Below are 13,001 nucleotides of genomic sequence, written 5' to 3' on the forward strand. Positions count from 1 at the left end.
CCCAGTACTCTTTCCTGCCATGGCAGGGGGTTGGACTTGATGATCTGCTCAGGTCCCTTCTGACCCTACCAACTATGAAACTATGAGGTTGTTAAAGCAGATGAGCAACTGCTTTCAGTGATAAATGTGCCAGAGAGAGCTGTGTGAAAAGCATGGGTTTAGATCCATGCAGACTTAGTCTTTCACTAGTCCCAGGCTCAGTACAGACAGTCAAAAATTCTGAGGCTAAATCAATTAAATATTTGCAGGTTAGTCTAAGCTGCATAGAGAACCCCATAAGCAAGTGAACAGACATTCACTTTTGATTACAGAATTGCAGCCACATGCCTGCAGTGGCCCAGGCCAGAAGCCGGCGGGCATCAGAGCACACCTCCGTGCTCAGCTGGAACAGACCGTTTGGGCGAGGGCTAGCCTGCCCACCCTGTGAGGGGATGGTTTGCATGGGAGGTACAAAGCATTCTGGGGTGCTGGGGGACAGAGTTAACTTGAATTTGTGGGGGTCTGGGACAGATTTTCAATACACTGATTTAACTTAAATCAGTTAAGTATGATACTATGTCCATACAGATTTACCTTAAACTGGTTTTGGGCATTTTGAAAGCGGTTTTGAACACTGAACTTCTGTTCTGTTACAGATTTGAACCTGTTTCCAATCACTTATACTGGTTTGTGTGTAATTTCTGTCCTTGGCCCCTAGGTCCTATTCTTCCCCCGTCCTTTGAAATCTTGACCATCTAAGGGATGCCATTTGACTATCTGACTATGTAAAGCAGAAGACCTGTGTGTGAAATGATACTAGAATATAGTAGTTTGGTTGGTTTCTGATTTTTTGATTAGTTGTCAATGTGGAAAGCAGATGAACTTGAATTCCTTGATGAGTGTGACATTCATCCAGAAATCTGGATTCCAGGGCAGGGCAATTTCCTATAAAACCCTGCTGCAAGGGATTTTTGGTTCACAGAGTCTTATCTGCAAAAATCCTTCCAAATGCTCCCCACCTCATTAAGGTCTATGAGTCATTTCTGTGGATTCAAGTTTAATGCATTTATTAGTCTCTACTGTAATAATAAAACTAGAGATACCTGTGACTTTACAAGCTGTCACAAAAACACAACTTGGCTACCTGGAAATTCACAGCAAGACCCCCTCACATGGAAGACCGCACCACTTGATCTAAAGGATGGTGGCTTCTAGCTTGTAGCACAGCTCCTAATGAAAAACAATTATGGACAGGCCAGGAAAGACAATTTATAAGATAATTTTGAACAAACAAGCACCTGTCATGGGGCACAGCACATAAGGGATGAAAAGAAACTCCTATCTTGTCTTCAACGTACGTGGAAGAGAAACCTCAATGTGTGACATCAGCAAACATAGCATTCAGCTGGATGGGACAGATGTTAGAATAAAAGGTTTTATCATGCAACAAAATGCAGTCAAAAAGAAAAGAAAAAAGGGCAGGGGAAATCCAAAAGCAGACTATGAGCAATGACTGCTACAGGCAATGCACTCCATTGATTTGTATCCTTTGGTTTGTTATTACTTTATTATTTTGGCAGTACATTTTCTTAGGAATGTCCATGTAACTTCAAGTGATCAAGAAAATAGCATCACTTAGATTGCAATGCGATAGCACAAGGTCTGTAAAGGCGATTACATTGGTATGCATAATTAGTATAAATATATAGGGACTTTATATTACAAAAGCCCTATTCAGTGGCCTCTGAAATCAGTGGAGTCTTTCCTTTGATTTCATTGGTGGTTTGATTTGGTCTACAGAGACTTGAAGCTTTACATGCCCTAGTGATGGGAATAGGTTAGAAACTAAGCTAGGCAGAGAGTAAAATCTCCTACTTTACTTAGTAACTCTCGTCTAGTTAAATTAAAAAACCAGTCAGACTAAACTTACATTTTACAATTATTTTAACAGCCAGGAAGTCTGCTGAAGAAAACGCTTCTTACAAAGAAGGCAGAGGGAGTTCACCCAGATCACATAGGAAAAAGTTTCCTATAAGCACCTTTAGTTGGGAATGTCTCTGCTGTCATTCCTGAGACAAAGGAAAAAGAAACCAGAGGTGCCTTCATGCCAGAGGATCTTTCAAAAACCCAGCAAACCTCTTCAGCAGAATTACCAGACTTTGCTGGAGATGTGCTTGAAGAATAAATGCTTGTTTGAGGATGATGACTTCCTGGCTGACCTGAGTTCTATTGGAAGAGGTCCACTGTTACAGAAACTTCCATCAAAACTGCAGTGGAAGAGGCCACCTGTAAGTGATATTCAAGTGAATTGATTTTATGTGAGTCAGTGTCATAGATGGATGAGCAGTGTTACATTATTTTTGGAAGAACCTGTTTGTAGGTTTCCATTTAGTTAAACCTACCAAAGATGTTCATTTAAAGGGTACCCCTTCTGCCAGGCACCATTTGGCAGGAACAGAGCCAGTTACAATTTTTAGGGGCTTCCACTAACAAGTGGATATAAAGTTGACTTGAGCCCCTACCTAGAAACCTGGGAAAATGACATTATACATCAGGGCACTGGAGGGAGTGCAACATACATATAGAATCCTTCCTTTTGCATTCAAAATTATCTGCAAATTTCTGAGCCACCAATATCTCTTTACGTCATTGTGTCTTCATGTGAATCTTGCCATTTGGCAGAAGACTATATTCATTGATCATATCAAGGTACGGTCATCAGTTCTGGCTTGCTTACAGAAGAGCTACATTCCCCCAGATCCCATTAACATCAGTAGGATCTGTAGCTGCACCTTCCAAAATCAGGCTGCAAGTAGTAGATGTAGCAGCCCCTGTTTTCAAGGGTTCAGCTGTAACTCAGTTACGTAAAATTCAATGCGTGTGAAGACATGGCCTGCAGATGGGTCCTGAGTAGTTAACATACTTTGTTGGAACTGATTTGTGCCCATTTGCCCCTTTAAACAAACAGATGTAAAATTGCCAACTTTTGAACTTACAAAAAAAGCTTCTACCCTCAGAAGCCACAGGGAGTTGGGGGCACCTGTATTAAAGGGTAAAGTTTTAGCCATTTCTTTTTTCAGCCTACATTTTGCTTACTCCAAGATATAGACTAAGGTTGGAATTCTGTTGCTCTTTATATGACTAAACAGCAGTTTTTTAGCTATGTACATGACCTGTCTGGCACTTCTGTACACTTTGTAATTCTATTACCCTCTATCACCCATAGTGTATGGACACACAGTGTATGTACATGTACTGTGCATGTTCAGTGGGCTCTGTTTGCATAGCCAGTGTATGCACATAAGTCATGAAATTTTAGCCAGACTAAAACCCTTGTTAGATGCTAAAAAACAAGAGTTTAGATGCTCCCATGCTCCACTCTCAATAGCTGAATGGTAAGGAAGTAGGAGAACTAGGTTCCACCTTACCTCTCAGGGGTTTTGAACATGTCTCTTGAACTTCCCAGCCCAGTATTCTAACCAGCACACCTCAGGCTGGGCATTTTTTGAAGCTGGCCTCCTAGACAACTAGGAGGGGAGATATGTAGGGCTGGAAGGAAGAGAACAAAACTGAAGTTGTATGTCTGAATGAGGTGGCTGCTGCTCTGGAAGGGAGTAAGCCCTGCGTTTTAGTCTGGATCCTTGCTCCCACTGGGGTAGAGATTCAGTACTACTTTCCACTAGGGCTGTCAATTAATCATAGTTAATGTACATGATTAATGCATTAATCATTCACGTTAATTTTTTTAATATGTTAATCGCACAGGTGGTTTTGGAGCCTATGCCTGGGCTCTGCTTCACCACCATCACTGCAATCTCTGGGCTGCCTCATGGGGCAGCAGTGGGAGTGCAGAGGACTGCAGGGCAGCTTGGGCACAGGCTCTGGGCAGCTCCAGCGGTATGGGGGAATGGTGCACACAGACACAGACACAGTCACAGCCTACATGTGGCCAGGAATGCAGCCCAGCAGTGTGTGGAGCAACATCCAGCAGACTAGTCTATGAAGGGGAAGGGGCATGGGTGGGGATAGATCGAGGCCCCCGTGGTAAGGGAGGAAGTGGGGCAGAGGCAGGGGTGAATGGGGCCCCAGGGCTGGGGCGGGTTGTGGGATGGAGCCATGGGCAGCTCATCCAAGCGTGTGGGGGGGCTCCCACCACTATGCATACAGGGAAGGCATGGGGGGTATATGCTCACCAGATTTGTGCATAGGGTAGTCAGGCTGGGGCTCTGTGTCCCACTGCTTTTGCCCCAGGAGCTGCGTGCTGCCTATGCTACGTCCCCTGCCTGCCCAGTGGTGGGAGGCACATGGCATTGCATGGCTCCCACACCTCTGCCCCATACACAAAGCCGGCGGGTACATGCCCCCCATGCCTCCCCCCAGGGGTGTGCACAGTGACAGGAGCTCACTGTGCCCCTGGATGAGCTGTCCATGACTGTCCCATGACCTGCCCCAGCCCCAGGGCCCCATTCACCCCGCTCCCTGCCTCTGCTCCACTCCCTCCCTCACTGTTGGGGCCTCGATCTGCCCCCCCCCTCCCCTGTGTCCCTTCCCCTTCACACACTTACCTGCTGGGCCGTGTCTGTGTATGTCTGTGGGTGAATCTGTCTGTCTATACGTGTGTCTATCTGTTCAGCCACAGCCCCTTCAGCCCTGCTGCTACCCCTCACTCCTGACCCACAGTACCCCAAATCCTGCCAGTGTATACAGGAACCCACCTCCCTGGGCTCCAACCCCCCCCCCACACACACACCCACAGCCCCCCACACCTTCACAACTCTCCCCCGCCAACATCCACCTTCCAACCATACAAAATACCTGCACAGTTTTGCACAACTTTGAGTTTTTCCTGCACGTAATTTTGAGTTCTTATCTGTGTGATTGAAATTGTGATTAATTGCAACTACTTTTTTTTAATTGTGCAACTAATCTCAATCAAAGTTTTTAAATCATTTGACAGCCCTACTTTCCACCCATTTCATCCTATTACATGCAAGGTGCAGAGGCTCAGCTTCAAAAGGAGCATTGGAGAAGGGACTAGAGAATGCCTGACCTGTATGTCATGCAAGGTTGTTTGGGTAGATGTCATATCTTTTATTAGACCAACTGACCTATGGTATGTTTGAGCACTGCACTAAGAAGTTAGGGTTAAAGCTGTGTCTTTGTATCAGTGAGGGTGGTTTATAACTCCCATTTCCCACTTACTGGAAAACTTGGCCCTAACCACTGAACTACTGGGGCTAGAAGATAGGTGGGGCCTCCTCCAGTTTTGGGTTGTTTTTTTTCCCTGGCATTTACAGCACATAAAACTGCATACAGGCCTGGCTAGTGTGTAGCCTACTGAGCATGCTTATTATACAATGCATGCTTATACATCCACACTTCACAGCTAATAGAATTGAAACTGCTTAAGTGACAAAAAGGCTACTTCCATTGCTAGGTCCATTGCTACTGCACAAAGGACAATAGAATTCCACCCTAAAGCTTTCCTGTTTTAACAACATTCTGATCAGTGGGGCACTTAATGTTAGAAAACCATTTCCCTGCATTCACGCTTACTGGAATGACTTTCAAGATTTATTTGACAATTTTACAGCATGCGGAGTTTCTGCAGCGTTCATATACCCTGAGTAAAATATCATCTTGATTTGATATATCTGTGCATTAAGATAAGAATAAGCCTCAATCTCTCTCTCTCTTAAATGGAACCTCTTTGCATGTTTGTGTTAAGATTCTCACTATATTAACTGAACATTTTACAAAAAGAGATCATCGGAAGCATAACTCCCTCCTGCTCTCACCACTTCACATCTCTTTTCTTCTTCACTTTCTTCTAGCCTCGCATCTCTTCTCTTCTTCTGCTGCTGTGTAGGAACAAGGGACTGGGTCACAGGAAGCCTGTCTTATTGGTTAGGCCTCTGCAGGAAGGCAGGGGCTAGTGGCCGAGTTGGGGTTTGGGAGCCAGATTCCTCCTGGATTTCCCTCCCTAGATCTGGCAGAGTTCAAAACACAAGCCAATGTCAGGGTCCAGGAATCAGTTGCCAGATCCAAGGGACAATCCACAAGCCAAAGTCCAAGAACTGAGACAAACAGGGTCAGGAAACTCATCAAAAGAAAAATCCAAAGCCAGAGTCCAGGAGAGGACCAAACTGGGGTCAGGAACCTGGAAAACCAGAGAGTACAGGAACCAGGAGCCTTACCAAAACAGACCTGGATCAGAACCCTTGACTGGGCCCCAATCTGCTGACGCAGCTGGGGCTAACGGGGGTAGGTACCCCTCCCAACATCCAGTCAGGAAGCCAGCCAATTAATTAGCTCGGGCAGAGCTTGTCACCAGAGACTCAGTGCATGTGTGGTTGCCTAAGCATTTAGCCCAAGCTGGGCTGTCTGCTAGGGTCCCTGACAGTAAGTTGTGTTGTAAGGTTGTCATAGTGATTGTGCCTAGCTTCTTTGCAATTAGCCCACACTATTTACTCATCCCAGGACTTTTCTCTGCATATAGGACTATTGGAGGCATGAACAGAAGTTCTGCTGGGTACAGAGGCTGGAGTTATAAAAATAGTCATAGAGGAGGATGAAATGATTGACCCAGTGTAAGTTCTAGCTGAAATCCTCATGACGCTCGATAACAGTTCTTCACAAGGGAGCCTGCTATTGCTTCTTATTTGTTCTGATGCTATGCTTAGCCCAGCAAAAATTCACTGGGGAAAATTACCATGCTTCTTTCAGTCCCAACACTGCAGTGAACATGCCGAGATTTCTGCCTTCAGTCGGTGGGCATATGATGTGCTGTGTCTGTGATGCTGACCGGTATACAGAACACCCAGTTTCACCAGGGGAAGGGACTAGTGTCTAATTACTAGAATTGGCTTCTGAGGGTTTGCCATCTCTTTGTAACTGCCTGAGGTGGAAGCCAACAGCATGACAATTAGCTTGAGCAATTTGTGGGTCATAAAAGTGAAACAGAAGTTTGACATTTACATTATTAATTTGACCCCAGAGGCATTTGTGAGACAAGAAGTATAACAACATATTTTCTCTCTGAACAATAATTCCAAGAATCACTGTGGTTACGGACAGAGCGCTCTTTGACAGACATCAGCTAATTTTTCTGGATTTTCTGCTCCAGTTATTAGTCATGTCAGCTGAGAAGTAACTGGCAGTATCCTCTGTTGTGAACCATGTCATTGGGATCCTTGAATTAATGTATTAAGAGTCAGTATTTTGAGCAAAAAGCAGCTTTGTAGAACTTTGTGCCAAAATCGTTTGTTAAGAAATGGAGTTAAGGTTGAGAACTTCTGTCAGTAACTAAAGGCTGAAAAATATACAGAGATTGTTATAATTAGCCCCCAAATAAGCATTTTGGGTCCAGGAAATCCGAAGGTATAACCTTATACCTAAAAGAACTCTACCTACAAATGTGGCCTATATTTATATAACAAGTGGGGAAAAAGGAGAATCCTGCCCCCTTATGTATGTCATTCAAAATCAACTCAATCTCATGCAGAACCCGAAAGAGCAAAAAAGCCTTAATTTTGCTCAAAAAAAGTAATTGTTTGATTTGAGGTGCAGAGACTGACCTTTTTGCCAGGAGCAGTGAGGTGACTTCCAGAACTTGTCTATCTGGAAAAGTTGTATCAGTTATACTGGTATGGTTAAAACTCATATAGCTAAACCAGTATAATTCCCCACCCAGACTTATTCCAGTTTCAGAGCTAATTCAGTGTAGCTGAAACCTTTTAAAGAGACAGTCGATAAACTGAAATGACAAACATAAACTGGAATAAGAGTCTCTACGTAAAGAACTATACTGGAATAATGATAGCACAGTAAGTGTAACCTACTTTACAATGTTATAATTTCCAGGTACAGACAGGTCTCTTAGAAACATTGAAGTTGAATGTCAGAGTTCTGCCTTTAGAGACCTTTGAATACACTGAAACTCATTTTAGTGGCATTGCAGTCAGTTCAAGTTAAACAGTTAAACCCTTGAGATTTTGCAGGACCTATACAATGACTTTTTTTTGGTTTTGTTCCAAGGAGTTACATGAGAATCCAGTATTTTATGCTGCAAATACAAGACGACTTGATATTTGCCAAGGACTGGTGGGTAAGTGTTTTTTCTTTTGTACCCACATTTATACCTACAGACAAGATTGTGATTGTGCTTAATTTGGACTGTGCTATCCTTCATGAAGGAATTTAAAAGGTAGTACAGTTTTGGTCCCGCTCTCTATTACATGGATTAAGTAATCATAGTCATATAAAATATACTTAACAAAACAACTCATGTGAGTGGCTAAGATATGATCCACAGGATAAAAAGTGTCCCAGATCATTGAAAGCTTTGTGGCGTACCCTACATATTATGTTTACATAAGTTAGTGCTGGAATATGAAACAACCTGGTCTTTTTACATGTCTGTAAAGTGCAGACTTATCAATGGCACTAGGTGAGTAATAATGATGCCAAAAACTTCCTTATTGTGCCTAGTTAGAAAGCATATATTAGAGGCAAAGATTTTTTGGTGGTGTTTTTTATTATACTTTATAGTTGGGAATGAAATTAGACAGGTAGTCAAATAAAAAAATATCACCAGAAAAAGGCATTGCCTCTTGTCTGTGTCCTGCTCTGTCCTGCACTCCAACCCTACAAAACCACATATTGTATTTTAAACTGTATAGGCTGCAGAAGGGTTTGTGACTACTGCAATATCCATGAATGGCGCATGCCCCCGGTGGCTGGGGGGGCATGGTAGCAGCGGGAGTGCAGTGGCAGGAGCATGGTGGCAGTAAGCAGGGGAGCTCCTGCAGATGTCACTGGCACTGTTGGTGGCAGGGTGGCAAGTGGCGACTGCCCACAGGCACTGCTGACAGTGTTGGTGGCACCTTTTTGCAGGGGGGTACACCGCCACGCTCAGGGAGTGCACGTGCACCCTCTACGTGTTGCCCCTGGCAATAAATTCTTGGAGGCAGAAAACGGGAAGTTTTGCAGCCTTGTTGTCCATCCTGATTAATATCTCATATCAGTGAGCAAAAAGAGGCTATGGTAATTTAATGCATGTTTGTGAAGAACTGTCATCCTCTTATGTGAATGTTATCTAGGCGATAGAGCTGGAGAGTTAGGACTTCTTCCCAGCTTCACTACTGCTTTACTACTTGGAAAAGTCATCTTTGTGCCTCAGTTTCCCTAAGTTAAAATACTATAACAATACTTACCTAAGATATAGGTTTTGAGGCTTAATTAATTAATTAAAGCTTAGAGTGCTTGAGATCCTTAGACACAAAGTTTGGTAAGTACTCACCAGTATTATTGGAGCTGGTCAGGAAAAAGTTTTCTCTCTGAAAAATTACAGGTATTCACAGAAGAACTTGTTTTTCTTGGCTGTTTGATTGTGGAAAACTAAAAGAAAATGTTTTCAATGAAACCCTGAATATTTTCACTAAAAACAATTTTAGCAAGGTTTCAAATTAAACCAGCCTCTAGTACAAGTTAAAATAGCAACTGAAAAATAAAATAGTTATAACTAGATAGAAGTTATGGCTTCCCTTACTTTTTTTGGAGCGGAGAGTAGTTAGAATTTAAAAGCAACCAACTGGCTACCATTTCCAAAAAATATTTTCAAATGAAAGTGATAATTCTGTTTTGATGTCTTGATTCCCCACCTGTTCTCTACCACCATATTTATATTTCCCTTTTTTCTGGCACAGAAGACTGCTGGTTCCTTGCTGCCCTGGGAGCCTTGACATTCCATCAAGACATCTTGGCTCTGGTTGTGCCAAAAAACCAAAGCTTTGATCGGAAGTATGCTGGCATTTTCCACTTCCGGGTGCGTCTTCTTCCCTATACCAGTGAAAGTTCCCAGAAGGCATACATTATGCTTTCTGGTTCAGTGAGCAGGGTGTTGTCTGCAGATATTTTATGGACCAGTTACTGTTACTCTCAGAGGGAGCTCTGTAAAGCTACCACTGGGGGGAGTTCCAACCCTATTCCCTATGAAATGGCCCAGTCGTAGAGTCAAATCAAAGTCACCTTTCTTGGGACAGACTAAAAGATTCAGCTCTACCTTCCTCTCAAGGTGTGGTTTTCCCTATCTTACTTCAGTCTCCATCTCTCCCACTTGCACACTTTGGCTGCTACTAGAAATCTGTCCCTCAGGACCCTTCTGTCCCACACTGCTTCCTCTCTTTTTAGCCTGTGATCTTACTCCCTTGTGCTTGGGTGGGGTTATCAGCTAACCACAAGAGTCTGTCAGTAGATTCTTCTTAGCACAGTAATGACTGATTACTTTGGCAGCCTGTAACATGCCCATAGCTAATACATGCTTCCCTATATGCTACTAAAGAGGATTACAACCTAGTGATATATAGCATTTTGCTTGATCGTTTCTTGGAACAGTTCTGGCACTTTGGTGAATGGGTTGACGTGGTAGTAGATGACCGACTGCCGGTAAATGAGGATGGCCAGCTAGTTTTCCTCTCCTCTGTTTGCAAGAATCTCTTCTGGGGAGCCCTTTTAGAAAAGGCATATGCCAAGTAAGTGAATCAACTCTATGGTACAGATAATCTCTTTACAATTTGTTGCCTTATGCACATGCAATTCTCCCTCTCTCAAGAAAAGACTTTTGGGACTTGTCATATTCGAATAGTAGCTGTGATCTTCAAACTTTTAAAATTAATAACTACTGCTATAGCAACTGCCACTAGCTTTGTAGGGAAGCTAAGGTATGAATAAACATGGGAATAGAACTACAGTAAAAGCTTTGTTTTCTGGCACCCATGGGGAATGGAAGGTGCTGGATAACAAAATATACCGGATAACTGAGTGGCCTGAACAGACATCTTTGCCGGTTCGGGCAGCCACTGGTGGGCACTTCTGGTTTCACTTTTCCATTATGAGCCCTTACAAGCCGGCATGCTCGTTAACAGAGCATGCTGGCTTGTAAGGTGCAGAATAACTCACTGTACTTGCTCAATAGGGCTGTGTGAAGCTTTGGTGGCTGATTCAATTCAGAAGAGATTCAGCCTGATTAGACAGCTGAATATCCAAATCTGAATCAAATCAGGAGACCCATTGATTCAGAAGCCTGGAATTGATTCAGAAAGATTCAGAGCTTTGGAAGGCAGGCTTGCAGGGAACAGAAACTGAGAAGAGGGAGGGGGAAGGCAAAGAGGGGGAAGATTGCTCTGATATTGACATCTGTAGCTGGCCAATGACTGTGATCTTTCCCTGAGTTCCCTTCCAATCACAGTGCTCTGGGGGAGGGACATAGAAACAACATATAAGGCTGTGTGATCTGTGTCTTTTGTGAGCCATGGCTCTCTTGGAAAAGTGGAGTCTGAAAGTCTCTGGCTTGCTATCTTGTCTCTTGATAGCTAGTCTCTCTCCTATGTTTTCCCTGACTGTGTGTCATCACTGTGCAGGAAAGCACAACATATATTACAAACACACACATATTTTGCAGCACACCAAGCATTATGAAGAGTGCTGGAAAGGCAGCTCTCCCTCTGCCCCTCTCCCTCCCCTGCCAGAAGACCTAGCACCTGCCTTTCCAGCATGCTTCATAATGTTTCCAGCACTCTTCATAATGACATGGCTACAACCTACACCCCTTAACACACACAAGTGATACAAGTTTTGCTTTCAACAGTTTGAGGGGCACTTTCACAGAAACCCCTGCACATATCTCCTTGAAACGTGACAGGCTTCATGCCCTCAGAAGGCGCAACCATCCCTGGTGTTTTCATCTACAAAAAATAAAGGCTAAGTTATAGGTATTTTAGTGATTCTCCATTATAGCTTATGGCCAAGTCTCCAAATCGGTGCCATATCTCTGAATCTGAATTGGCCAAACTGAATCAGGACAGTGACTTCAATTACCTAATCAAATCACTATCCCTCCGAATTGGCCGAATCTGAATCGAATACTTGCTGCTTCACACGGGCCTATTGTTTAACCCTTGGTCATCATGCTAGAGCAAGGTTGAAACCTACTGGTTGTGGGGAACAGACAAGTTTGCACTGCCACTGCCTATGTTGTGCTCATTTGTGGATCTATACAGGACCTTAAGCAAAGCTGTTCAAATGTGGCTTGTGATTTGGGTGCCTCCATTTTTTGGGTGCCCAAACCAAGACACCTTACAGAAACCTCATCTGCAGGCAGGCTAAGCATACACCCTGAATGTTCAGGCCCTTTTCATTCTTCCATTTGGACTTCTAAATATTAAGCACTCAATAAACCACAAGTCACACTTAACAGTTTTATCCTCAGTCTCCAAGGCTGTCAGTGTAGCACCATTCATCAACACTAAGAAAGTAATTGCACTGAGAAGGACACAATAGAAGATATATAGTCTTCATAATCTTACAAGGAGATACTGAAGCCACTTAATGTTTTTGGCCTGAATAATGACACCTAAGAATAGGAGAGAATGATAAATATGTATCAGAAGAGAGACAATAGGAAAGAGGAAAAATGAAGTTTTTGCTCTTCACACTAGTGTTGGGTGAAAGGGAGACAGGATGAAGTTTGAGAAAGTTTTATATGGCTTTGGTATTCTGAGATAATATTTTAATGGTGAGGAAAAATCAGGAGAAGGTTAAGGTCTTAATGAACAATACAATAGATGCTTGAAGTACTAGATATTTTCAGTTCCCTACCCCTTGCAAAGATGAGTAAATATGATGTAACCTGGGATATACAGAACTGCAGCATATAGCTATCCTGGAATTACTGAGGTGATCCAAATGTTTTCTGTAGTTTTTATTTCAAAGGGCACTGCTTCTTCAATCACCTGGGCAGAATTGTCAGGAAGCTCCAGCTGACTGGAAAAAGTGTGTCCTTGGAAGTAAAAGCTGAAGCAAACAGCCAAGAATAATTTGGCAACCTATTGTGAACTAAGTGTGTTGTAAACTACCCCAATACTAGTGACATCTATTGAGATGTTCAGGTGAAACTAGTTAACATACGTGTGTGGTAGGCATACTGTAGGGAAACCTTTACTAATTGCTTAGTGCAGGGGTTT

At 43.2% G+C, this 13,001-nt stretch overlaps 1 protein-coding gene across 1 annotated transcript in view; it reads left to right on the forward strand.

The window, feature by feature from the left end:
• Window positions 1–1,916: 1,916 nt before the first annotated feature.
• Window positions 1,917–13,001, forward strand: part of CAPN14 (calpain 14) — a 38,820-nt gene continuing 27,735 nt past the window's right edge. The window contains exons 1-4 of the mRNA XM_019549572.1: window positions 1,917–2,267; window positions 8,017–8,086; window positions 9,687–9,805; window positions 10,375–10,511. Of these exons, the coding sequence (XP_019405117.1) occupies window positions 2,031–2,267; window positions 8,017–8,086; window positions 9,687–9,805; window positions 10,375–10,511 (563 nt within the window). The 5' untranslated portion in view covers window positions 1,917–2,030. The remainder of the gene's footprint in view (window positions 2,268–8,016; window positions 8,087–9,686; window positions 9,806–10,374; window positions 10,512–13,001) is intronic.

Source organism: Crocodylus porosus, unplaced genomic scaffold (genome assembly GCF_001723895.1).
Source record: "Crocodylus porosus isolate Cpor-Errol unplaced genomic scaffold, CroPor_comp1, whole genome shotgun sequence".
Classification (NCBI taxonomy): Eukaryota; Metazoa; Chordata; order Crocodylia; family Crocodylidae; genus Crocodylus; species Crocodylus porosus.